At 43.8% G+C, this 26,987-nt stretch overlaps 1 protein-coding gene across 2 annotated transcripts in view; it reads left to right on the top strand.

The window, feature by feature from the left end:
- The window catches only part of hsdl2 (hydroxysteroid dehydrogenase like 2), a 111,766-nt gene that overhangs the window by 19,473 nt on the left and 65,306 nt on the right, over positions 1-26,987 (top strand). For both annotated transcript variants that reach the window (XM_041186058.1, XM_041186057.1), the window contains exon 2: positions 2,364-2,527. In XM_041186058.1, coding sequence (XP_041041992.1) covers positions 2,364-2,527 — 164 coding nt within the window. The remainder of the gene's footprint in view (positions 1-2,363; positions 2,528-26,987) is intronic.

Here is a 26,987-nt window from a genome sequence, read left to right as displayed (position 1 = left end):
CTAACATTACCACCGCAATAGAATTGGATGCAGAGGAAATAAAGAGCAACAAAGCAATTCAGAAGGATGAAAAGGGCATTTAAATGTAGGTAAATCATCTGGTGCATCTCAGCAAATGAGTGCAAGGTGAACTTGCGCAGTGGACCTCCCATGTTAACAGGATCTAAGCTGGCTGGTGAAGCCAAAACCAAAACACAGAGCTTCTCTTTAAATAGTTTATTGATAAGTTCAGTCTCACCGCTGTCCTCCCGCACAACCCAGCGTCCCAGCTATACCCTATTTATACTCTTTAAGTGAAACAAAAATCATTAAACAAAATCAACAAATGAGAGGAGTGACAGCCCCTGGTGGGGCACTGTAACTAAAACAAAAACGTGAATGGAAACTTAACTAATTAAACCAAAATGTCATTCCCGGGGGTGATGATGCATCCCAGACCCCGCGGTGCCCACCAATTGTGGAAGGCTCAAACATACTGGTGGACACAGCATGCTCTCTCTCCAGGGCCACTTGGCCATGAACGTTGCTGCAGAGGAGGGGCAGACAGTCAGGCCAGACGACCCCCTTGACCGCATGCTGCCTGGACCTGTTGATGGCCACCTTGGCCAAGCCCAGGAGCAGGCTCACGAGGAGGAGGTCTTCCTCCCTCCTTGCCCCCCTCTGCACAGGGTGACCAAAGATCAAGAGTGTGGGGCTGAAGTGCAACCAGAAATTCAGCAGCAGCCCCTTCAAATAATGAAAGGGAGGGGCTGCAACCTCGGGCAATCTACTTGCATATGGAACACAGACTCTCCTTGACCGCAGCAAACACGTGGCCTTGGATCCCCTATTTATATGTGCTCAAAGACAATTAATACCCATCAACTGTTTCTCTTATGGAAAGAAACTATCATATTTTTCCTGATATTACTGTGGAGCACTTTAAAGCAGGCATATGTTTGTATGTGTGTATGTTTCTGTGTGTGTGATTAAGTAAACTGCACACTGTTAGACTGCAAGGTTGGAATCATCAAAAGGTGTTAGGTGTAAAACAAGCATTTGAAATGAAGATGGTTAAGCTAGGATGAGGTCTCAGCAGATACAGTATGAATGGAGTTTGCATTTTTATATAACTTTGGAGGTTGTTTGATTTACTAAGGGGTATGGTAAGATGTTTACAACTGGCAAGATAAATAAGGCAAAGTTATAATGTTTATTTTTCTCAAAACTGCTGGCCATAATGACAACATGAAAGATTTTTACACTCTGGGAAAAGTAACTTCCAAAGACAGGTCGAAATAATGGTATTAACAGATCAAAAGGGAAAAAAATTTTTTAAAGAAGGACGTAAAGCTGGTGTGGCCGTGTGAGATCTTAAAAGGTACACTGTGTGAAACATACTTGGGAAAAATCCTCTAGCCAGCCTGCTGTTTCAGTAATCAATGTTTGTTAAAAGTACTGTCAAGTGGGAAGGAGAACGAAGCTGTGAAATACCTCCCTTCTAGAAAAAATTGGTGCTTGTGGTAATCTTGTTGGATGTTTTATAGATTAAGAATCTATTTTGGACTGTTGCCTGAAAGGGATGTGTTGTTGGGAATCTAGATGAGTCGGAATTTTGGGAACTGTTATAAGATTAAATAACTGTGTAATTGTAATCTTATGTGTGTTTAAGTTTTCTTTTCGTTTGTTAATAAATGTTTTAATTTCATCTTTAAACTCTCCAGTGGTGGTAGTGGACTCATTACTTCTGGCCTCAGTGCACAAATCTTCTCGTAATAAATACAAATTGCAAAATCATTGTGATAGCATTGCTCATTTTGAGGCCAAAATTGCATCTGCCTTCCTAATCACTTGCTGTACTTGCATATAACCTTTTGGGATTCATGTAGCAGGACACCTAGATCTCCCGTACCACCGAGTTTTGAAATCTCTCCATTTAAATAGTAAAGTGTTTTTCTATTGTTATTACAGGTTTAGATGTGTTTGTGAAAACCAGATTGTCAGAGGTGGTGATCGAGAGGTTAATTAAAAAGACTTGGGCCAGATGGCACTTTATCCTCACAAGCTCGCTAAGTTCCCAAGTTCAATTTTGAGAATGCGCCAGGTTACCAGGTCTCAGCTGCGCTGGCGATAGAGGGTGATATAATTGCACTTGTCGCTTCATAGCTCGAGCCTGAAAGATGGACACTTGGTGGGGGGAGGTGGGATGGTGGGGTCGGGGAAGGGGGAGCAAGACAATAAAGGGTATGCTGTTCCCATCAAACTTAGCTGAAACAAGGAGGAGGTGGTTTGAAAGAAACAATGTGTGCAATCTCATTTTTTGGTTTAATTTCAAAATCTGAAAACAAGTTCTAATGAATTTCTCCCCTCTTATCCCATTCTAGGAAACTAGCAGGACGCACTCTCTTCATTACAGGTGCCAGTCGTGGCATTGGCAAAGCGATCGCCTTGAAGGCAGCCAAAGATGGTGCTAATGTTGTGATTGCCGCAAAAACTGCACAAGCACACCCAAAGTTACCAGGCACGATATACACTGCGGCAGAAGAGAGTAAGTATGTTGGTTAATTGGCTTTAGTAATAGGGGAATAGAATAAACAAGCAAGGAGGTCAACCTGGAGCTTTATAAAGAATGAAAGACTTGCATTTATGTCGCACTTTCCATGACCACTGGATGCCTCAAAGCTCTTTACATCCAATGAACTACTTCTTGAAGTGTAGTCACTGTTGTATCTTAGGAAATGCGGTAGCTAATTTGCACACAGCAAGCTCCCACAACAACAATATGATAATGACCAGTTTATCTGCATTTGTGATGTTGATTAAGAGATAAATCTTGGTCAGGACACCTGACTCCCCTGCTCTTCTTTGAAATAATTCCATGGGATCTTTTATGTCCACTGGAGATGACAGATGAGGCCTTGGTTTAACATCTCATCCAAATGACGGCACCTCCAACAGTGCAGCACTCCCTTAGTACTGCACCGGAGTGTGAGCCTTGACCTTTGTATTCGAGCATTGGAGTGGGACTTGAAGTTGGCACCTTTCGACTCAGGTGAGGGTGCTGCACACTGAGCCATGACTGACAGTCAATCACTGATTAGACTTCAGCTGGAGTGTTGTGCACAATTCTGGGCACCATACTTCAGGAATGATGTAAAGGCCTTAGAAAAGGTATGGAAGAGATTTACCAGGATGTTACCGGGGCTGAGGGACTTCATTTTCCAGGACAGATTTTTTGCAAAGGATCTGTTAATTCTGATTGAAAACATTGGACCAAGCAGAATAGCTACACGGACAGTTCGAGTACCTTTAGCATATGCCTGGTTCAGCAATGCTGTATTTTTACAACTTCATACCAATCCCATGTATTTTGGAGGAGAAGGTGATGTAGTGGCAATGAATGAGTAATACAGAAGCCCAGCTAATACTCTGGGGACATGGGTTCAAATCCCACATGGCAGCTGGTGGAATTTAAATTCAATTAATAAATCTGGAATATAAAGCTAGTCTGAGTAATGGTGACCATGGCAACTATCATTGATTGTTATAAAACCCATCTGCTTCACCAATGTCCTTTTGGGAAGGAAATCTGCCATCCTTGTCTGGCCTACATGTGACTCCAGACCCACAGCAATGTGGTTGACTCTTAACTGCCCTCTGAAATGGCCTATGAGCCACTCAGATCCAGGGCAGTTAGAGATGGGCAACAAATGCTGGCCTTGCCAATGATGCCCACGTCTCAGGAAAGAATAAAGAGAAGAAAAATTCTTTTCTGCTGGGTGATGGTAAGTTAAAAGTCTTTTGTGATTATCTTAGGTGGTGAGCCCTGATCATACCTGGTTCATGAGTGGAAGTGAGCTATTGTTCCTGGAAGCCGCCATAGAGAATTGGTGGTCACCTACCAGTTGGGATTGTCAATTCTCCTTACCCCCGCGCCCTCTGCCAAATTTCCCTTCAAATGGCCAGTTTAGAGCACGTCCCTACCAGTTGCCCACCCCTTGAGCTGAATTACCCCATGAGCTGGATGGGATATTGAGTGAAAAGATGTTTTTGCCTGTTGTTGCAATTCATTACTGAGAATGGTACATCATAATTGATACACACTGAGTCACACGGTGAAATAAAACACACACGTTTGTGTGCTTGAGTGATTTGATAACTGAAATCTGTCAATGTCTCACATCTGCTGCAGGCACAATTAATCCTCCTGAACACTGCAAAGGCACAGACTGTGCCTGTGTCTGATAAGTGTCCAAGGTTTTTTTTTTCTGTCTTGTGGACCTCTTGGGCACATTCCATGAAATAAGAAAGGAAGCTGAAATGAATTTTACCCCTTAAAGTGCATTTACCTCAACTCACAGAGCAGCATCCAAGCTCTGCCACTACCTCGCACTGTCTTGTATAACCCATCTGAGGTGTGGATTTGTGCCTAGAACTATGTCTCAACACCCTAGCTATCTGCATTTGTGCTTCAAAACAGTGTGGAGACTCAAAAGGAGATGTTTTTGCTATTCCATAGATGCATTTAAGGGGAAGCTAGATAAGTATGTGAGAGAGAAAGGAATAAAAGAACATGCTCATAGGGTGAATTGAAGTAAGGTGGGAGGAAGCTTGTGTAAACATCAACACTAATCAGTTGAGCTGAACAGCTAGTTTCTGTGCTGTTCTACATAGTGGTTTGGCTTTTTACATTTGCAAATTTTCTCGGGATGTGGGTGGCCCTTGCAAGAGCAGCATTTATTATCCATTCCTCATTATCCTTGAAGAGGTGACAGCTTCTTGAACCACTGCAGTCCATGTGGCAAAGGTGCTCCCACAGTGCTGTCAGGTAGGGTGCTCCAGGATCTTGACTCAGCGACAAGAAAGGAATGGCAAAGTCAAGATGTGTGCGAGATTTGGAAGGAAACTTGGAGTTGTTGATGTTCCTGCACACATGCTGCTTTTGTCCTTCTAGGCTACAGAGGTCAAAACCATTTGTGGTGCAGCACTGGATGACAGTGTTAGAAATGCAGGTCCCTTTAAGAGTGAACCAGGGCAAGCTTCAGAGTGAATTGAGAGCAGGTGATGCTCATTGAGGCCTGGACTTGAGAGCTGATTTCTCCACGGTAGTGGGGTTTGCGTCTGGACAGAGGGAGGGTCCAGAAGGGAAGAGTGGAAACTGGTATTTGTACTGAGCTATAGTTTGACAATAAAATAGTTGTGATTCACAGAATGTCTTCTGCCTGATTCAGTGTAAGGTTATCTACCTATTAAACATAGTAAGAATAGGTTTCTGCACCTACTTCATTCTTTTCATGGCTGTAGCAGATAATGGACTTCTTCCACTGGCAGCATTTTCCTGATTGTCATCTGCTTTAGAAATGTCACCTCGTCTTCCAGCTGAAGCAGTCACGTAAAAAAAATTCGGAATCTTGGTTTAGGATTGACATTTATCCAGTGATGCTTGTGTGTTGCAATTTTTGTGCTGATAATGCAAGTTTTCTTTAACCAAAATGCACAAAGGCTGCTGCGTTGATTGGTAGAATATGTGTTGCCACTTGCTCTCTCTTATTACTGATGAAATGGTTTATCAATCCCAGGTTAACTTAATCCATTCTTGGACACCTGATCATAACCATAGAGCGGCAATATAAGAGACCAGGGTGCAGGTTCGTTCCCTTGTGGTTTCAAGTGCAGCGGGAGGGGAAAATTTGGCTTGAACTATTTGGGTTTCACCAGTGGCTGAATGGGTGAATGCACATTGGGATGTGGTATGTAGCCATAGACATCAGGAAAGTTTAATCCCTGGTCTGTGTGATGATTTCTAGTCTTGGCCCATGAAGTGGTGCAGGTGTTAAAATTAATCCCTGTATCTTCTGATGAAGGGAAAAGTTGCTGAGGGCACTTCACTCCTCATCACCATCCAAGTGGCTCCATTTTGGAAAGGATGAAAGTTGTGGGCCAGGACAGGATGGTGGCTGCCAATTGATTCTGCCACCCTTCACCCCACCTCAATCGACAAAAGTAGAGCATTCATTGTCTAGGGTTGCAAATGAAGGACAGACACTTGAGTGAGGAACTGGAAGAATGATATTTCAATAATTGTCAACCCGTCATGAATGACTGTGGTCCTTGGGAAAGGAAGAGGGCATGTTGCAGCCGATGGAGGCTGGGAGGAGGGAGTTTGGAGGTGCAGAGCTACAATTGTGTGGGTGTCTTTGTGCAAAGGTTTGGGGTTTAACAATGTTTCTACTGTCAGCTGGGTTGCAACAAAAAAAAATGTGGGTGAAAGGTTTACTAATTTTGGTGTAGACTCGAGAATAACGGAATGCTCTTTATTGCAATGTTTCACATACAATTGCAAATTTCTTTCTCAAAGTGGTTCTGCTAAACTGGCTCACCGTACGACCTTGGCATTCTTATCCTGTTACTATCGACTACAGTGTGTGAAGGAGGCTAGTCAGCAGCTGTGTGATCTGAGTGAAGGACTTTCTTTTTTTTAAACATTTTCTTGAAGGGGTAGTGTGCATTTCACTAATTTTCCTGCATTTTTGGAATAGGGTGGCAAAGACTGTTTTACTAGGATCAGATCAGGCCATTTATTACGATACTGGTTTGAGAGGAATTTGGGCTAAATGGAAACAGGGGCAGCCAAGTCAAATAACTTTTGAGGGGAAGCTAGATAAGCACATGAGGGAAAAAGGAATAGAAGGATATTCTGAGAGGGCTGGGGCTGGAGGAGATGTGTGTAGAGCATTGATCTTTTGGGCTGAAAGTCCTGCTTGTATGCTATAAGTTCACTATAACTCTACCCTTGCCTGATGTACGTTACACTCATTTTTAAATATGGGGCCCTAAGCCTTGGGTCTTGTTCACCCATTTGCACTGGACTTGGGTAAGTGGGATCCAAGGAGAGTGTGTGCATGCCATGTTTTTTTTAATTCATTCATGGGACCTGGGCATCACTGGCTAGACCAGCATTGATTGCCCATCCCTAGTTGCCCTTGAGAAGGTGGTGGTGAGCTGCCTTCTTGAACCGCTGCAGTCTATGTGGTGTAGGTACACCCACAGTGCTGTTAGGAAGAGAGTTCCAGGATTTTGACCCAGTGACAGTGAAGGAATGGGGATACATTTCCAAGGATAGAATTTTCCCTCCGTCGGGTGGGGAATGTTCAGGAGCGGGTGTGTGGAGACGTGGCCGCCATTTTACATGGGTGGGCCAATTAAGGCCTGCCCAGCGTGACGTCCACAAGGAAGCGCTGTGCGGTCGGTGGGGTGGTGGGCAGGGGATTCCCTGTGCCAAGAGTATGTACTTTCACGCAAGCATGCGAAAGAGCGCACTCATCTCCCTGAGGCTAAGTGCTGCCTCGGGGAGATCGGCTCCACAATAAAAAATCCTAAAAGTAGAAAAAAAATTTCCCTGACATGTCTCCTCATGTGACACTGTCACATGAGTTGGTTCATGCCCATCACTTTTAAATACACTTTTATTAAATTTTTAAAACCTACATGAAACCTCATTCCGCCTGTGGATGAGGTTTCATGCTTTGTCCAATGCCTGCCAGGGCGCCCGGCCTGCCCACCATCCTTAAAGTTGGACGGGTAGGTCCACTAATCATGTTAATTACTTTGTCAATGGCCTCAATTGGCCATTGACAGATCTGCAGACACACGGCTGATTCGGCTGAGCCCCCGCCGACCTGAAAATTGAAATGAGGCAGGGTAACGTCGGGAGCTCCGCCCCACATCATCCCGCGCCATTTTATGGGTTGGTGAGCGGGCCCCACCCCCCTGCTCGCCGGAACTTGCAGGTGGTTGTGTTCCCATGTATCTGCTGCCCTTGTCCTTCTAGATGGTAGTGGTCGTGGGTTTGGAAGGTGCTGTCTAAGGAGCCTTGGTGAGTTCCTGCAATGCATCTTGTAGATGGTACACACTGCTGCTACTGTGTGTCGGTGGTGGAGGGAATGAATGTTTGTGGATGTGGTGCCAACCAAGCGAACTGCTTTGTCCTGGACGGTGTCCAGCTTCTTCAGTGTTGTTCTCATCCAGGCAAGTGGGGAGTATTCCATCACACTCCTGACTTGTGCCTTGTAGATGATGGACAGGTTTTGGGGAGTCAGGAGATGAGTTACTCGTATGATTCCTAGCCTCTGAACTGCTCTTGTAGCCACAGTATTTATATGGCTAGTCCAGTTCAGTTTCTGGTCAATGGTAACCCCCAGGATGTAGATAGTGGGGGAATTCAGTGATGGTAATGCCATTGAAGATCAAGGGGCGATGGTTGAATCATCTCTTGTAGGAGATAGTCATTGCCTGACACTTGTGTGGTGCGAATGTTACTAGCCACTTGTCAGCCCAAGCCTGGATATTGTCCAGGTCCTGCTGCATTTGCACATGGACTGCTTCAGTTTGAGAAGTTGCAAATGGTGCTGAACATTGTGCAATCATCAGCGAATATCCCCACTTCTGACCTTATGATGGAAGGAAGGTCATTGATGAAGCAACGTAGCCGGGTACATGCCAGTGTTGTAGCTGTACTGGAACAGTTTGGCTAGGGACGAGGCAAGACCTGTAGCACAAGTCTTCAGTACTATTGCCGGAATGTTGCCAAGGCCCATAGCCTTTGCACTATCCAGTGTCTTCAGTCATTTCTTGATATCGCATGGAGTGAATCCAATTGGCTGAAGATTTGCATCTGTGATGCTTGGGACCTCCGGAGAAGGCCAAGATAGATTATCCACCTGGCACTTCTGACTGAAGATTGTTGCGAATTCTTCAGCTTTATCTTTTGCACTGCTGTGCTGTGCTCCTCCATCATTGAGGATGGGGATACTTTTGGATTCACCTCCTCCAGTGAGTTGTTTAATTGTCCACCACCATTCACGACTGGATGTGGCAGGACTGCAGAGCTTAGATCTGATTCGTTGGTTGTTGGATCGTTTAGCTCTGTCTATCACTTGCTGTTTATGCTGTTTGGCATGCAAATAGTCCTGTGTTAGAGCTTCACCAAGTTGACCTCTTATTTTTTGGTAGGCCTGGCATGCCCTCCTGCACTTTTCGTTGAACCAGGGTTGATCCCCTGGTTTGATGGTAACGGTTGAGTGGGGGAATATGCTGGGCCATGAAGTTACAGATAGTGTTCGAGTGCAATTCTGCTGCTGCTGATGGCCCACAGCGCCTCATGGATGCCCAGTCTTGAGTTGCTAGATTTGTTCGAAATCTATCCATTTAGCACAGTGGTAGTGCCACACAACACAATGGAGGGTATCCTCAATATGGAGATGGGACTTTATCTCCACAATGTGCGGTGGCCACTCCTACTGATACTGTCATGGACAGATGCATCTGCGGCAGGCAGGTTGGTAAGGAGGAGGTCAAGTATGTTTTTCCCTCTTGTCGGTTCCCTCACCACCTACTGCAGACTCAGTCTAGCAGCTATGTCACTTAAGACTCGGCCAGCTCGGTCAGTAGTGGTGCTACCGAGTCACTCTTGGTAATGGACGTTGAAGTCCCCCACCTAGAGAACATTCTGTTCCCTTGCCAACCTCAGTGCTTTCTCCAAGTGATGTTCAACATAGAGGAGCACTGATTCATCAGCTGAGGGAGGCCGGTAGGTGATAATCAGCCGGAGGTTTCCTTGCCCATGTTTGACCTGATGCCATGAGACTTCATGGGATTCAGATTCAATGTTGAGGACTCCCAGGGCAACACCCTCCCGACTGTATACCACTGTGCTGCCTCCTCTGCTGGATCTGTCCTGTCGGTGGGACAGGACATACCCAGGGATGGTGATGGTGGAGTCTGGGACATTATCTGTAAGGTATGATTCCATGAGGATGACAATGTCAGGCTGTTGCTTGACTAGTCTGTGAGACAGCTCTCCCAATTTTGGCATTAGCCTCCAGATGTTAGAAAGGAGGACTTTGCAGGGTCGACAGGGCTGCGATTGCCGTTGTTGTTTCCGCTGCCTAGGTTGATGCTAGTGGTCCATCTGGTTTCATCCCTTTTTTCTGTGTCTTTATATCGGTTTGTTACAACTGAGTAGCTTGCTCGGCTGTTTCAGAAAGCATTTAAGAGTCAACCACATTGCCACATTGGCAAATATCATCAGGATAGCCACATAGCTTGTATTGGAGCCTACTAGGTTCTCTTTGTACCAGACACGTGGGTGAGGGGCAGAATTATATTTAGTAGCGACAATGTAGTACAAATAAAAAACAACATCCACGCATCTAACCACGCAGGAATTCAATCAACCTTTTATTCTTGCCCTTTCATCTGCACCAAAGTGCCTTTATCGCGCTCCAGTAAGCTGCTGCTATGTTACTTGGAATGAATTGCTTTGCAGTGTGGTTTAAGGCATTCTGCCATTCAGTTTTGTTGATATCTGTAAATCATTCAAGATTTAATCTATAAACAGTCATGATGCCATCAGAAAGACTGTGTAACATCAACGTTGTCACTTTTGCACCCTTTTGAAAGTCATTCCAATGCTTTGCCTTTTTAATTTGTCTTCCCTCTTTGGGTGTAAATCAGTGAAAGATGTCAGTATGGAGAATGGAAGATTTTCAATCTATTGTTCCCACTGGCAGGGTGACAGTGTTCCTGTATCCTGATCAGATACTTCCTGCCCATCCCTTAAGAGTTTGGCCAATTTTCCTTTTTAATTTTTTATGGTATTCCAGTCTAAACCCCAAATTCTTTCACAATATTATTTAGCAGTCATGGTAGAGTTGGAGGGGTTACCATGGCCCCAAACACTTCTCCAAGTGAAACAGCAATTTACCTGTAATTATTTCAATTTAGCATACAGTATTTGCTATTCACAATCTGATCCCCTCTGCATTGGGGAGACCAAACGCAGACTGAGTGACTGCTTTGTAGAACACCCCTGTTCAATCTGCAAGCATGACCCTAAGTTTGTGATTTCAATTCTCCGTCTCTCTGCAGCTCTGACCTTTCTGTTCTTGGCCTGCTGCAGTGTTCCAGTGAAACTCAAGCAATCTCAAGAAACAGCCCTTATCTTTCGATTTGGCACTCCACAGCCTTCTGGACTCAACATTGAGTTCAGCACTTTTAGATCATAAACCCTTCCTCCATTTTGTCTTGTTTCTTTCTTTATTTGTTCACTTTGCTTTCAGCCAGCTCCTATCCAGCCATTTACACCCTATCTGGACACGTTCTTTGTTGCTTTATATTAAGTTCACGTAGTTCCTCTGGCTCGCAGAGTGGAGATTGCAAAATTGAGCACAATGTAGATCTGAGACTATATTGTGTGTCAGTGCAGAGTAGTAAAATAGAACAGGTGGAAGGTGAATGGCAGCAACAAGTTTCTTGTGCCTTTAACAGCCCTCCACTCCTAGAAAAAAAATTCCAAGATGCTTCACACACATATAAATCAGGCAAACATGGATGCTGACCTAAAGAAGATGATATTAGAAGGGTGAACGAAGGCTTAGTCAAAGAGGTGGATTTTAAAGAGGTTATAGGGATGGATTTTAAAGAGGGTTATACGAAAGGTAGTAGTGTTTGGGAGCAAATTCTCAAATGTGGGAGTGAGATGATTGAGGGTATGTCTCCAGCTATTATAAAGCTATCATTCTGCATATCAGTGAAACATAAAAGAACAAAGAGAGATTTGAATTTCGATAGCGCCCTCTGTAATCATCAAGCCCCAAAGTGCTTCAGAGCCAAAGAAGTATTTTTGAAATGTAGATGTTGTTGTAAGATAGGAAATGTGGCAGCCAATTTGCACAAGGCAAGCTCCCAATAACAGAAATGTGATGATAAGCAGATAATCTGAATTTTGTGATGTTGGTTGAGGATATATGTTGACCAGGACAGAATCACAGATTTGTTACAGTGCAGAAGGAGGCCATTCGGCCCATCATGTCTGCACTGGCTCGCCAAATGAGCATTATGACTCCATGCCATTTCCTTGACCTGTACCCTACACGTTGTTTCTGTGTAAGTAATCATCTAATGTCTTCTTGAATGCCTCGATTGAACCTGCCTCCACCACACTCCCAGGCAGTGCATTCCAGACCCGAACCACCATGGTTCATTGTGTGAAAAAGTTTTTTCTCACATCGCATTTGCTTCTTTTATAAATCACTTTAAACCTGTGCCCTCTCGTTCTCTATCCTTTTACGAGTGGGAATAGTTTCTCCCTATCTACACTGTAGAACCCTGTTTGAACATTGCTATCAAATTTCCTTTTAGCCTTCTCCTCTCCAAGGAGAACAGTCCCAACTTCTCCAATCTGTCTTAATATAACTGAAGTTTCTCATCTCTGGAACCAATTTGGTAAACCTCATCTGCATTCACTCCAATGTGCTCACATTCTTCCCAAAGTGTGGCACCTGGAAGTGTACACAGTACTCCAACTGAGGTCTAACTAGTGTTCTGTTAACCACCTTGCTCTTGTGCTCTATGCCTTTATTAATAAAGCCTAGGTTATCATATGCTTTATTCTCTCTACCTGTCCTGCCACTTTAATGACTTATGTACATCTACACCCAGGTCCCTCTGCTCCTGCACACCCTTGAGAGTTGTAACCCTTATTTTATACTGTCTCCCCATGTTCTTCCTGCTAAAATGAATCATCTCATACTTCTCTGCATTGAACTTCATCTGCCACCTATTTGCCCACTCCACCAACCTGTCTTATGTCCTTTTGAAGTTCCACACTATCCTCACAGATTATAATACTTCCAAGTTTCGTATCATCCGCAAACTTTGAAATTGTTCCCTGCACACCAAGATCTAGAACATTAATACATATTAGGAAAAGCAAAGATCCCAATACTGACTCCTGGGGAACTGGACTAAAAACCTTCTTCCAGACCAAAAAATATCCAGTAACCATTACCCGCTGTTTCCTTTTACTCAACCAATTTTGTATCCACATTGCTACTGTCCCTTTTATTCCATGAGCTATAACTTTTCTCACAAGTCTGTTGTTGGCACTGTATCAAATGCATTTTGGAAGTCCATGTACACCACATAACAGCATTACCCACATCAACCCTCTCTGTTACCTCGTCAAAAAACTCCAGCAAGTTAGTTAAACATGATTTTCCCTGAAGAAATCCATGTTGAATCTTGTAAATCAACCCACATTTTTCCATGTGGCTTTTAAATGCAATCCTGAATAATTGTTTCTGGAATCTTGCCCACCACTGAAGTTAAACTGACTGGTCTGTATTTGCTGGGCTCATCCTTACAACCATTTTTGAACAAGGGCATGATGTTTGCAATTCTCCAGCCCTCTGACACCTCCCCTGAGTCTAGGGATTACTGATAGATTACAGCCAGTGCCCCTGCAATTTGTACTCTTGCTGCCTTCAATATCCTTGGGTAAATCACATCTGGTCCCAGTGCCTTGCCAACTTCAAGTACCAACAATTTATTTAATACCTCCTCCTTATCAATTTTGGACCCTTCTAGTGACAGAGTTTCCTCCTCTGTCATCATGGCCTACTTCCTTGATAAAGACAGATGCAAAGTAACTTAAAGTAAAGTCATTTAACATCTCAGCCAGCCCCCTGCCTCAATATGTAAATCCCCTTTTAGGTTCACAATCAGCCCTATTCCTCCTTTTACCACCCTTTTACTATTTTGTGCTGATAGAATACTTTGGGACTTTATGCTGGCTGCCAGTCTTTACTCATAATCCCTCTTTGTTTCTCTTATTTGCTTCTTCACTTCTCCTCTGAACCTTCTGTATTCAGCTTGGTTTTCAACTGTATCTTCTACCTGACAACTGTCATAAGCACACTTTTTTTCTTCTTTATCTTAATTTCTATCTCCATTATCATCCAGGGAGCTCTGAATTAGTTTGCCCTACCTTTCCCTTTTGAGGGAATATACCTTGACTGTGCCCGGACCATTTCTTCTTTGAAGGTAGCCCATTGTTGAGCTACAGTTTTTCCCGCCAACATTTGGTTCCAGTCTATCCAGCCCAGCTCCATTCTTGCCCCATTGAAGTCAGCTCTCCCCCAGTTAATTATTCTTACTCTGGATTGCCCATTGCCCTTTTATACTGTCATCCTAAACCTTATGATACAATGATCAATGTATCTTAAATGTCTCCCCACTGACACTTGATCTACTTGGTACACCTCATTTCCAAGAACCAGGTCCAGCAGTTACCTCCTTTCTTGTTGGACTGGATACATAACTGCTGTAGAAAATTCTCCTGAACGCACCTAGGAACTCTGGCCCCTCTCTGCCCTTTACGCTACCGCTACCCCGGTCTATATTCAGGTAATTAAAGCCCCTCATTATAATTACTATAATGTTCTCTCTCTAATTTCTCTGCAGATTTATTCCGCTAAATCTTTTCCATTAGTTGGTGGCCTATAGACTACACTGAGCAATATATCCTTTTTTTGTTCCTTAGCTCTAGCCAAATTGATTCTGTCCTCTTGGACACCCTCTTTCTCCAGCACTGCAATGCTTTCCTTAACCAATATAGTCACCCCTCCTCCTTTTCTTCCAGCCCTATCTTTGCTGAACACCTTGTGGCCAGGAGTGTCTAACACCTAGTCCTGCCCTTCCTTGAGCCAGGTCTCTGTTACCGCCACAGCATCATAATTCCACATGGCAATCTGTGCCTGTAACTCCCCAATCTTATTTATTATACTCTGTGCATTCATATACATGCAGTATAACCCTGATTTAGACTTCATTACTTTCTCCGACTCTGCCTATTAACTTACTATTCTCTATTTTAGTGCTATCTATCTTTCCCAGTATTTTTGGTATTACTCTCTGATATTCTCTCCTGGTTTCCACACCTCTGCCAAGTTAGTTTAAAGCCCCTCTAGCAGCACTGCAAGGAACTCAGTCCCGGTTCTGTTCAGGTGTGACCTGTCCATCTGTCCTGTACAGGTGTGACCTGTCCATCTGTCCTGTACAGGTGTGACCTGTCCATCTGTCCTGTACAGGTGTGACTTGTCCATCTGTCCTGTACAGGTGTGACTTGTCCATCTGTCCTGTACAGGTGTGACCTGTCCATCTGTCCTGTACAGGTGTGACCTGTCCATCTGTCCTGTACAGGTGTGACCTGTCCATCTGTCCTGTACAGGTGTGACCTGTCCATCTGTCCTGTACAGGTGTGACCTGTCCATCTGTCCTGTACAGGTGTGACTTGTCCATCTGTCCTGTACAGGTGTGACTTGTCCATCTGTCCTGTACAGGTGTGACCTGTCCATCTGTCCTGTACAGGTGTGACCTGTCCATCTGTCCTGTACAGGTGTGACCTGTCCATCTGTCCTGTACAGGTGCCATCTCCCGTAGAGCCAGCCCCACTGTCTCAGCAATCTGAAGCCCTGCCTCCTGCACCATCTTTCCGGCCATGCATTCATCTGCCTTATCATCCTATTTCTGTACTTATACGTGGCACCCTGAGATTACTACTTTTGAGGTCCTGCTTGCTGATCATCTACCTAGCTCCTTAAATTCTGACTGCAGGACCACATCCCCTTTCCTACATAGATCATTGGTACCAATGTGGACCATGACATCTGGCTGTTCACCCTCCCCCAGAAGAATGTCCTACAGCTGCTCAAACTTGACCCTGGCTCCAGGGAGGCAACATACCGTCCTGGAGTCACATCGATGGCTGCAGAAATGCCAGTCTGTTGCCCTCACTAACAAATCCCCTATCACTATTGCTCTTCCTTTCTTCTGCCTCCCCTCCTGCATTGCCAAGACGCTTGTGGTGCCACAAACTTGCTCTGAATGCACTCCTCTGAGCAACCAACACCCTCCCCAGTATCCAAAATGGAAAACCGATTAGCAAGCAGAACCCCAGGGGTCTCCAGCAGTACCTGCCTGGTTTTCTTGTACTGCCGGGTGGTCATCCATTCTGTTTCTCCCTCCATGGTCCTAACTGGCAATGTGACCACCTCGCTGAATGTGCTATCCACGTAGCTGTCAGCCTTGCGGATGTGCCACAGTGGCTCCTGCCATTGCCCGAGCTCCAAAACCGGGAGCTCAAGTTTCTGCAGCTGGTGACACTTCCTGTACATGTGGTCATCTAGGTCACCAGTGGTGTCCATAATTTCCCACATATTACAGGACATATGTTCCACACAACCAAGCTGCCCTGCCATGCTTTAACTACTTCCGTTACCTTTATTTTACTTTGGTTTACTTATGTTACTTTACATTACTGGCCCTGACTTCCCCTTATTCCTAGTGTTTCTTACTCAAATCCAAGTAGTCACTTCTTCAAAAATAATATGTTTTTCTAATTTACAGCTATTTAAAGACACTCCCTAATATCAGTTTCTTTACAACCAGTGAACTTATGGTTTTCCTGTGATGTCTCTGTTTGATTTTTTTTAAACCCTGCTCTGGAAGTGAAGTTTACACCCAGGTCCGTTTCTGCTCAACTGCTTCTGTTCCCAGGTCAGAATAATTCCGGTGTATATCATACCTCTCTCCAACCCCCCTACTCCCACCACTACCTCCTCCCCATGCATCGAATTGCCACGTGAGCCTAATTTGCTACTCACTTGCTCGCCATCTCACTCCGGCGTAGTAATCTGTCTCCTTACGTACCTTTTACTGACCAAAGGACACCAGAGGAAAACTCCCCTGTTCACCTTCCAAATAGTGCCAAGCAACCTTCCTTAGAAAGCAGTTATGACCTTGGTTTAACGTCTCACCTGAAAAATGGCATCGCTGACAATGTAGCACTCTGTCAGTTCTATACTGGAATGCCAGCCGAGATTTTGTGCTCCAGATCTTGTTGTGGGATTATAGAATCATAGAAAGTTTACAGCACAGAAAGAGGCCGCTTGGCCCATCATGTTTGTACCAGCTGAATAATGAGCCACACAGCCGAATCCCACTTTCCAGCATTTGGTCCGTAGCCCTGCAGGTTACAGCATTTCAGGCGCATATCCAAACACCTTTTAAATGAGTTGTGTTTCTGCCTCTACTACCTTTTCAGGCAGTGAGTTTCAGATCCCCACAGCCCTCTGGGTGAACATGTTTTTCCTCCTCTTTCCTCTAATCATCCTACTAATCACTTTAAATCTATGCCCCCTAGTCACTGACCTCTCTGTTCAAGTAAATAGGGCCTTCCCATCCACTCCATCCAGGCCCCCTTCAATTTTGTATATCTCAATCAAATCTCCCCTTAGTCTCCTCTGTTCTAAGGAGAACAACCCCAGCCTATTCAATCTTTCCACATAGCTGCAATTTTCCAGATTTTGAAACCACAACCTTGTGCAAGCCACAGGGATAATTAAACATTTTTAAATCCTGTCACTGGCAAGTTACAGAAGTACTTGGTTCAGGCTTAACTGATTATCCATTGTGACTAATCGTTTTCATGTTTGTTTACTGAAGATGATGAATGTTGCATCTAGGGGTCATGAGTTATTTATTAAAATATTTCATCTGTTACTTCAGTTTGCTCTTCATTTTTGTCAGACTTTGACAAGTTAAGACATGATGCTCTGTTTTTTATTCATTCATGGGATGTGGGCTGGCTAGGCCGGCATCCCTACTTGCCCTTGTTCAGAGGGCATTTTAAGAGTCAACCACATTGCTGTGGGTCTGGACTCACATGTAGGCCAGACCAGGTAAGGACAGCAGATTTCCTTCCCTAAAGGGCATGAGTGAACCAGATGGGTTTTTACAACAATCTACAATCATGGTCACTATTAGACTTTTAATTCCAGATTTTTATTGAATTCAAATTCCACCATGACAGGATTCAAATCCAGGTCCCCAGAGCATTACCCTGGATTACCAGTCCACTGACAATACCACTACACCATCACCTCTCCAATTCTTCATTGTTGAATCAAAATATCTTATTTTTTACTTAGGATGGAATGTTAATCTCAGAGTCCCAATGTACCAATTCCTGTTGTTCAGGGAATGCTAAAGGCCTTGAAGAGGAACAAGATGTTCTCTTAGTGTTCAGGAGAGCATTTCTTCTTTACTCAAAGTGACTTAAACTGAGGTGCTTGCCATTCACCTCCTTGCTATTTGTGGGATCTTGCCTTTTACAAAATGGCTGCCACACATGCCAGAGTTAGCCCATTTCAGAAACCTGGACCTTCCACGACGTGGCAAACATCGTTGGATTGCCGATCCGTTCATACTGCCTTCCTACCCGGCTCCGTGTTTCTGGCCGGGTCCTCCGAGCTCGGCTTCAGGAATGCGGAGCGTATAGCCCCATGAAGAACTCCATTGCTGTAACGTCGGAGGGAAGACAAGCCATGCCCTGTTTTTATGGATCTAGTTGCCATAAGGTAAGCTTAAAGGCTCAGTGTGAATGTTAGTGAATGGTTGAATGTTAGTGGGTGGGTGGTAGTTGGGTAGGTGGGCCAGGTGTTATTCGGGTTGGGTTGGGAGGGGTGGTCAGTTCAGGGGCTGGCCTGGTCGGGGGTTAGCGTGGTCTAGTGGGGTGGTCGGATCAGGGTGGAGGTCGTCGGAGGGTAGTCGGATTGACGGGGGGTGGGGGGTGCTGTTGGTCAGGGCGATACTCGGGATCAAGAGGAATAGTCACAGGCCGAGAGGGGGAGCTTGGGGTCAGTAGGAATGAATGGGTGGGGTGCAGTTCCGCAGTTACCCAGGAGTTCAACTTGGATTTTTTTGTATAACACACCCTGGGTAACTATTCACTTAAGTCCCATGGAACTGTCCAACGTCTCTAGCTCAGAGTCAGAGACGTTTGCAGAGGGTCCCGGGGAGCAGGGGAATTGCCCAAAAGAAGTTCAGACTTCCTGGGCAATTTCCACGGATGTCAGCGCATCAGGACTTTTGCGAGGTCCTGATGTTCACTTTGGGTCTCTGATGATCCAGAGACCGGAAGATCTGGGTTAATTTATTGTATCTGAAACATTGTGGGGCATTTACGAAAAGAGAGAGTGCTATATAAATCCAAATCCCTCAATCTTTTCTTTCTTGTCCATAATTTGTGTGTTGGACTCGAGGTCATGAAGCAAATCTACCTTCCTGTTCATCCTTATGCTAAGCAAATCTCATGAACTGGGATACTCTGTTGGTTAAAACCACAAACCGTGGAGATGCAAAACAGCTTATCACAAGAAAACAAGGATTTTGATGATCGCCTTGCAGCCATTTTACCTGCGTCTTTTTTTCAACTAATACGACCAGTGTGTCTCCTTCTGGTGTGTTTCAAGCAGCATGTTTTTGATGTTGTTTGATGCAATGTCAAAAATTTGAAGCATTATTGTGTGTAGCAGCATTGGAGTTACATAAACATGTTTCAATCTAACTACGAAACCATCTATGCTCAGTACATTTAAATGTACCTGCCAAACTTATGACCTCCACCACTTAGGGCAAAGGCAACAGACGCATGGGAACACAATCCCCTTCAATTTCCTCACCAAGCTGTACACCACCACCACATACAACACCGTTCCTTCATTGCCACTGGGTCACAATCTTGGAACTCACTAACAGCGCTGTGAGAATACCATCACTGTATGGACTGCAGTGGGTCAACAAGAAGGGCAACTACCACCACCTTGAGGGCAGTGAGGGATGGGCAATAAATGCAGGCTTTGTGAGTGAAGCCCAACAAGGAATTGAAAAAAAAAAAATCACGTGAGAATGCTTCCACATCAAAAGAGCAAGTATGCCAGTTTTGACTTCATGTTGAGTAAAATGCCTTTTGAATTTTCACTTGGGATGTTTCTCAAGGAATGGATAACCATTAATGTTTTGTCTGTTGTGACAGCCTTTTCCATCTTTATGACAATCAGTTTCCCCAATGCAATGGTGCACGTCACAATTCGCAACCAGCTTCTACATTAGTTGGGATTTGCCTGGCAAATGATTTGCTGAGCTGTCTTTGCCTCGGCACTGTGGCTTGAGCATAAACTGTTAAGTCAGTGGTCCAGCCAGCATTGGCAGTTAAATCGTTGGTTAAATTAAAAGAAAGAATGAACTTGCGTTTATGTGGCACCTTATAGGACCTGACCAAGCCCATTACTTTTGAAGCATTTTGTTGTCATTTTGGAAATGTGGAAGCCAATTTGTGCGCAGCAAACTCTCTCAAACAGCAATGAGATAATGGCCAGAAATCTGTATTAGTCATCTTGGTTAAGGGTCCGGCAAATAACTTCTAAGTGTTATCATTCCTATCCCCTGTGCACAGAAAATTTGAAATACACCTGTGCATGTGTTGTTCCGGTAATAACATTGATAGGGTGTTTGGTCAAAGCAGTGCATCAATTGGGAGCATTGTTGAATCCTTCTACTTTTCAAGTATTGCATGGGGAACTCTTCCTCGCCTCTCAAGCTGTTCATAGAACAAGTGGGTTAAGTTGGACGCTGAGCACCGATAAAGCACATCGGAGGCTGCTGTGAAATGCTTCAATTATATTCCACCTTTCTGTCGATCTCTGTCACCAAAACTATCAATTGCACAACCCGCATGGCTTTCTGAGCGTTATGTTTTTCTAGTGGTGGTGTTGCGTTACAGTTCACTCGGGGAGTCTGAGTTGTGGTAACATGCACTTTTACATGCATGTTGTAGTCTGGGGCTATGGATAGTGATAACAGAGGCTCAACATTTCTGCATCACATGGCTGACCAGGAATCTCTCCCACCCTTATTGCCTGCCATTGACATGCATTGAAAGGATTTGCAGGTTAATAATCAACCTTTTTGGCCACGTTATGAACACATCTTCCTTGGCCATCAAGTCTTGGACTGGGACTCTGAGCTTCTGGCTCAGAGGCAGGGACACTGTTCACTGCACCACAAGACCTCCCATTAAATTTTGTACCCCATCTCAATTCAGTCAATTAAAAATGTATTAGAAAAAATGTATTAGAAAAAAAGCCTTTGTTGGGCTTCCTTCTCAAAGCCTGCATTTATAATTCACCTAGATTATATCCTCCCTAAAACAATTTAGGAATAGTTATAGTTGGCTATTTTATCCTTGGGTGTTTTTTTTTGGCTTGTCCTTCCTGTTTTTCTCGTCGTTTGTTTTGTTTTATTGCCTTTCTGACCTTTCTGTTACATTTGGTGTAAAATTTTGCCACATTGCTGAAGGTCAAGATGTTTGCGCCCTCTTCTTCCTGGACAATCTTTCCAACATGCCGCTCCCCATGAAGAACCTATTTTTTGGTGGAAGGGAAACTAGGCAAGCTGATCTTCAGTAATGAAAGAATTATGCATTACACCCAGAAGTGGGGACAGACAGAGAGAGAGAGAGACCATGCAAAAAAACCCAGCCTTGGTTTGGCAAGTCAATCTGCTGAAAATGCACGTCAGTGATGTTGTTTTATTCTACTCAGACTCCTATGAGCTGTCTGATGAACCTAGAGAAACAGATGAGATGTCAGGAATTCCTTCCCGATAACTGTACGGAGTCTGGTAAAACTGGCTTGATTATTAAAATTCTCATACTTTTATTCATGTCCCGCTATGGCCTAGCCCCCCCGCCCCTTACTGTTTAACCCTACAATCTTCGGAGATCTTTGTGTTCCTCCACACCTGACCTGTTGCATTCCTCATCGGGAGCCATGTCTTCAACTGCCTAGGTCCTGAGCTCCAGAATTCCCTCCCTAAATCTCCCCGCCACACTACCTCTCCCTTTTCCTTTTAGGACACCTTCTCTGACTAAGCTTCTTGTCCTAATTTCTCCTTATGTGACTCGATATCCAATTTTGTTTGATAATGGCTTCTTTGAAGCATTGAGGCTTCTTTACTTCATTAAATGCACCATAAGAGAGTGACTGCCCTTGATATCAAGGCAGTATTCGACTAACTGTACCATCAAGAAGCCCCAGCAAAATGGAGTCAATTGGAATTGGGGAAATTCTCCACGGGTTGGATTCATACCTAGCATAAAGGGAGATGGTTGTGGTTGTTGGAGACCAGTCATCTCAGTCCCAGGACATTACTGTTGGACTTCCTTAGGCAGTGTCTGAAGCCCAACCATCTTCAGCTGCTTCATCAATGACCTTCCTACCATCATAAGGTCAAAAGTGGGGACATTCGCTGATTGCACAACAGCATCATTCAGACACTGAAGCAGTCCATGTCCATATGCAGCTAGACCTGGACGAGATTCAGGCAAGTGCCAGGCAATGACCACCTTCAACAAGAAAGAATCTAACCATCACCCCATGGCATTCAATGGCATTAGCATTGTTGAAACCCCCATTATCAACATCCTGGGTGTAATGGATAGGGGAGGAGAAATAAATTGAAACCCCCAATTCTCTTCCCTTACTGTTTGCAAACAGTCTGCTTTTCTGGAAAGTTTAGATGTGTGTGTTTCTAAGCACTCCTTTAGCATGTGGCCAATTTAATGAAACAGCAGCAGACTTTTCTGGGATGAAATAGAGGATTATTTATTCTCTCACTCACCCAGGATATATAAATGCTACATCAGTCACCCACTCAAGGAAGATACAATTAAAGAAGAGGATGTTAGAAGCTATTATTAAAGAAGTTATAGCAGGGCACTTGGATAAGCTCAAGGTCATCAGGCAGAGTCGATATGGTTTTGTGAAAGGGAAATTGCGTTTAACCAACTTATTGGAATTCTTTGAGGAAGCAAAATGTGCTGTGGATAAAGGGGAACCGGTGGATGTACTGTACTTAGATTTTCATAAGGCATTTGATAAATTGCCACTTCAAAGGTTATTACGGAAAATAAAAGCTCATGGTATGGGGGTAACATATTGGCATGGATACAAGATTGGCTGTCTAATAAGAAGCAGAGAGTAGACGTAAACGGGTCTTTCAGGTTGGCAAAATGTAACAAGTGGCGTGCCACAGGGATCAGTTTTGGGACCTCAACTGTTTGCAATTTATATAAATGACTTGGATAAAGAGATGAATGGAATGGTTGCCATATTTGATGATGACACATAGGTAGGAAAGTAAGTCGTGAAGAGGACATGAGATTACAAAAAGATATGGATAGGTTAAGTGAGTGGGTAAAGATCTGGCAAATCGAGTATAATGTAAAATTGGCCGTTTTGGTAGGAAGAATAAAAGAGAAACACATTATCTAAATGGTGAGAGATTGCAGAGCTCTGAGGTGCAGAGGGGTCTGGATGTCCGAGAGCATGAATCACAAAAGGCTAGTATGCAGGTACAGCAAGTAATTAGGAAAGTTAATAGAATGTTATCATTTATTGCGAAGGGAATGGAATACAAAAGTTGGGAGGTTATGCTTCAGTTGTACAGGGCACTAGAGAGACTACATTTGGAGTGTTGTGTACAGTATTGGTCATCTTTATTTAAGGAAGGATGTAAATGTTTTTGAAGCAGTTCAGAGAAGGTTAACCAGACTAATACCTGGAATGGCTGGGTTGTCTTATGAGGAAAGGCTGGACAGATTGGGCTTGTATCTGCTCGAGTTTAGAAGAGGATGAGGTGACTTGATTGAAACCTTGAAGATCCTGAGGGGTCTTGACAGGGTGGATGTGGAGAGCATGTTTCCTCTTGTGGGAGAATCTAGAACTAGGGGTCACTGTTTTAAAAGGGCGACCCGTTATTTTTAAACAAAGATGTGGCTAAATCATTTCAGTCAGAGGGTTGTGAGTCTTTGGAACTCTTTTCCTCTTCCTGAAAAGGTGGTGGAAACAGAGCCTTTGAATATTTTTAAGGCAGAGGTGGATAGATTGTTGGTAAGCAAGGGGAGTGATAGGTTATCAGGGGTAGGTGGATGCAGATTTCAGGTTACTATCAGATCAGCCATGATCTTATTGGATGGCGGAGCAGGCTCGAGGGGCTGGAAGGCCTACTGCTTCTTCTTGTTTGTATTTTAGAAGATTGTGCATTTCTACAAATATTAAATCAAAAGAATAATTAACACTTCATGTGTTTGGTTTGTTGTAGGAGGTCAGTCATTGTGGGCGAGTCAGAGTTTTACAGCCCTTTTCCACTCTTGGATTGACAAATCCTGAGCTTGCCAGTGATATCCACATCTCACGCAAGAATGAAAAATGAAGAAATCCAAGTTGTTACTGACTCCTCCAGCCCTACAATCTTCCCAGATCTCTGCGCTCCTCTAATTCTGGCCTCTTGCACATCCTCGATTTTTAATTGCTCCACCGTCGGTGACTGTGCCTTTAGCTGTTCATGCCATAAGTCTGGAATTCCTTCCCTAACTCTTCCAACCTCTTTATCTCCTCCTCTCCTTAAAACCTACCTCTCTGACCAAGCTTTTGGTTATTTGCCCTAATATTTCCTTATGAGGCTCGGTGTCAAATTTGCTTTATAATCCTCCTCTGAAGCACCTTGCTACATGAAAGGCTCTATATCAATACCAGTTGATATTGGAAGCCCCCATACAGCTGCAGACATGGTAGTCTTGGTTCACTTAAAATAAAAAGCTTCTTTCCCTTCCCCAGTATTGAGTGAGTTCCCTGATCTACACCAGAATGAACTCTTCTCATTTCCACAACAGCTGTCCCTATGCAATTTTTCTTCATGTAATTTGGGTAGAATTGCTGACTGTTTTTGTGCTCATGAGGTGCTGTTTTGATGCTGCTTGAACTCCTTTCACCTGGGATGTTTTTAGATATAAGAGGAGGGGTACCCTTCACCCACAGAATGGATCACTGAGTCACTAGCTGCTCCTGCTTCGCTGAGCATTAGGATTGCCATAATTCTAAACTTACTATGCTCTGCGCGCCACAAAGAAGCTTGCAGCCTTTGCTCCTTCCTCTTTGTCCCACCAAAAATTGAACATTTTGAGTCTCAGAAGTAATAAAGCTGTGTGAACCAATGTTAAAAGATGACCATAAAAGTTATGTAGGAAAGTGAGAGTTTGGAATCGGGATAAAAAAGACTTTCATCCCTTCAAACCCTCTCCTGCCACAATCCATACATAACCAGCTGAATCGTACAATTTTCTTTCTCCCTCTCCTATGTATCCATTTATCTCCCAGTTCTCCATATGTAGCAAACCGTTTAACCAAAACTTTTGTTAATTCCTCCTCACTTGGTTTGTTTGCAGTTCAATTTTCAAGGTTAATTGCCTTTTTTATTTTACATAACTATCCTTTGCAGACACTTAAAGGCATTTAATATTCAGTCTTTCTTGAGGGGTTGTGATTCTGCTTTGAGTGCTACACTCATTGTTCAAGCTAATTTATTTACCTGCAATATAACCCTGTTATTATCCTAAGGGTTTATCTTGACCCCTCTTCGTCTTTCTTCGTTCAGATAAAGTTAGTCTTTAGCTTATTTCTTTAAGGACTGGAATTAACCTTGTGGCTCTTATTCACATTCTCTCCATCATATCTGTCCTGAGATAGGGTGTCTGAAACCATACAGTACTTCAGAATTGGTTTTAACTGTGTAACTTTAATTTGTTCTCAACTGTGCACTGGTGCCTGGACCCTAAGCTCTGGAATTCCCTCCCAAAACATAAGTACATTTAACATAAGAAACAAGAGCAGGAATAGGTCATTTGGCCCCCCCGGGCCTGCTGCGCCATTGAAGAAGATCATGGCTTATCTGACTGCGGCCTTAACTTTTCGGCCAGCATCCCCCTGCCCCCCATAATCCTTGACTCCCTTGTAGATCAAAAATCTATCTAGCTCTGTCTTAAATATGTTCAATGACCCAGTCTCCACTGCTCTCTGGGGAGAGAATTTCAAAGATTAACAACCCTCTCAGAGAAGCCCTTACTTTGAAACTGTGCCCCCTAGTTTAAATTCCCCAATGAGAGGAAACATCCTCACAGCATCTACCCTGTCAATCCTTCTCAGTCATGTGTGTTTCAGCAAGATCACCAGTCATTCTCCTAAACTCCAGTGGATACAGGCCCAGTCTGTTCACGCTTTCCTCATAAGACTACCTCTTCAACCCAGGAATTAACCTCGTGAATCTCTGAACTGCCTGCAATGTAAGTAGATCCCTCTTTAAACCTCTCCAGCTCTCTCCCCATTTTAAAATGCTCCTTGAAAACAGCCTTGAAAGTGAGCCAGTCAGCTAAGTACTCAGCCTTGCCTTGCTATTGGAGCCTTGGCATTGATATGGCTTGGTCCAGTTAATCCGCTGGACAGGGGTGAGCCTCTCAGGCTCTTCGTGGCGAGGTACTTGGGTCAACTTGGTATCATTAATAGTCAGGGAAAGTAACACAATCTTTGCTTGATGGAGATGGTGATTGCCTGCATCTTGAGTTCTGTTCCCTTTTGAGTAGTTTTTGTGAACAAGGCATAGAATTCATTTCAAGAACACAAGTTAAAAATTAAACGCATTTGACCAAGTACCAAATAACATGTTTCTTAACAAAATTGAAACCGGAGGGGGGAAAAGGGGCAATAGCAGCATGAGTACAAAATTAGCTAAAGGATAGGAAACAGACTTGTGGCAAATGGCTGTTTTTTCAGACTGGGGGGAGCTATACAGGGATTGAGTGGTTTAGGACTGCTGCTGATTTTCACATACAGTAAAGTCCTGCCATGTGCGACTTCCTCTTTCATGAATTTACTTATCCACGCAAAAGTCTTTGTGCACCAGTTCACCCACTGCGGGCCTAAATGTTCACTTATCCATGGTATTAAAAATAAAAAAATAGAAGCCATCTTTAGAAAATGCCAGGAAAAAACCCCCACCTAAATGAAGTTTAAGAAATAAAGGAAGGTGTCCATGGCCTATTTTCCTACAGTAGAAAGTGCGCACTGTGCATGCGCCGCCTATCATTGTTTGCACATGCATGTTCCTTGTTGCTGTAATTTAATTCCTGATCACAGTCCACCTCCACTCTTGAGTAAATTACTGGAAGTGTGACAAATTTTAGATTTTTCTTGTTTTTATTAAACAATTTCTCTTTGAACATTTTCTTTCCCTTTGACCCTTTTATACATGTGAAATTTTAGGATGGCTGGGACCTATCTAAATGACTCTGGTAGCAAAGTATGTTGATTGTTCACAATTTTGCTATTTGCGAGGTTTTGCGGGAACAAAACCCCTGCGAATGGAAATGTTTTACTGTATGTGAATGACTTGGAACAGGGTAACAGAGTAGTTTCGAAATTTGCAGGTATCAC

The sequence above is a fragment of the Carcharodon carcharias genome, chromosome 4 (genome assembly GCF_017639515.1).
Source record: "Carcharodon carcharias isolate sCarCar2 chromosome 4, sCarCar2.pri, whole genome shotgun sequence".
In the NCBI taxonomy this organism is placed as follows: domain Eukaryota; kingdom Metazoa; phylum Chordata; class Chondrichthyes; order Lamniformes; family Lamnidae; genus Carcharodon; species Carcharodon carcharias.
Note: the sequence above shows the minus strand (reverse complement) of the source record. Positions and strands in the feature narration are given on the sequence as shown.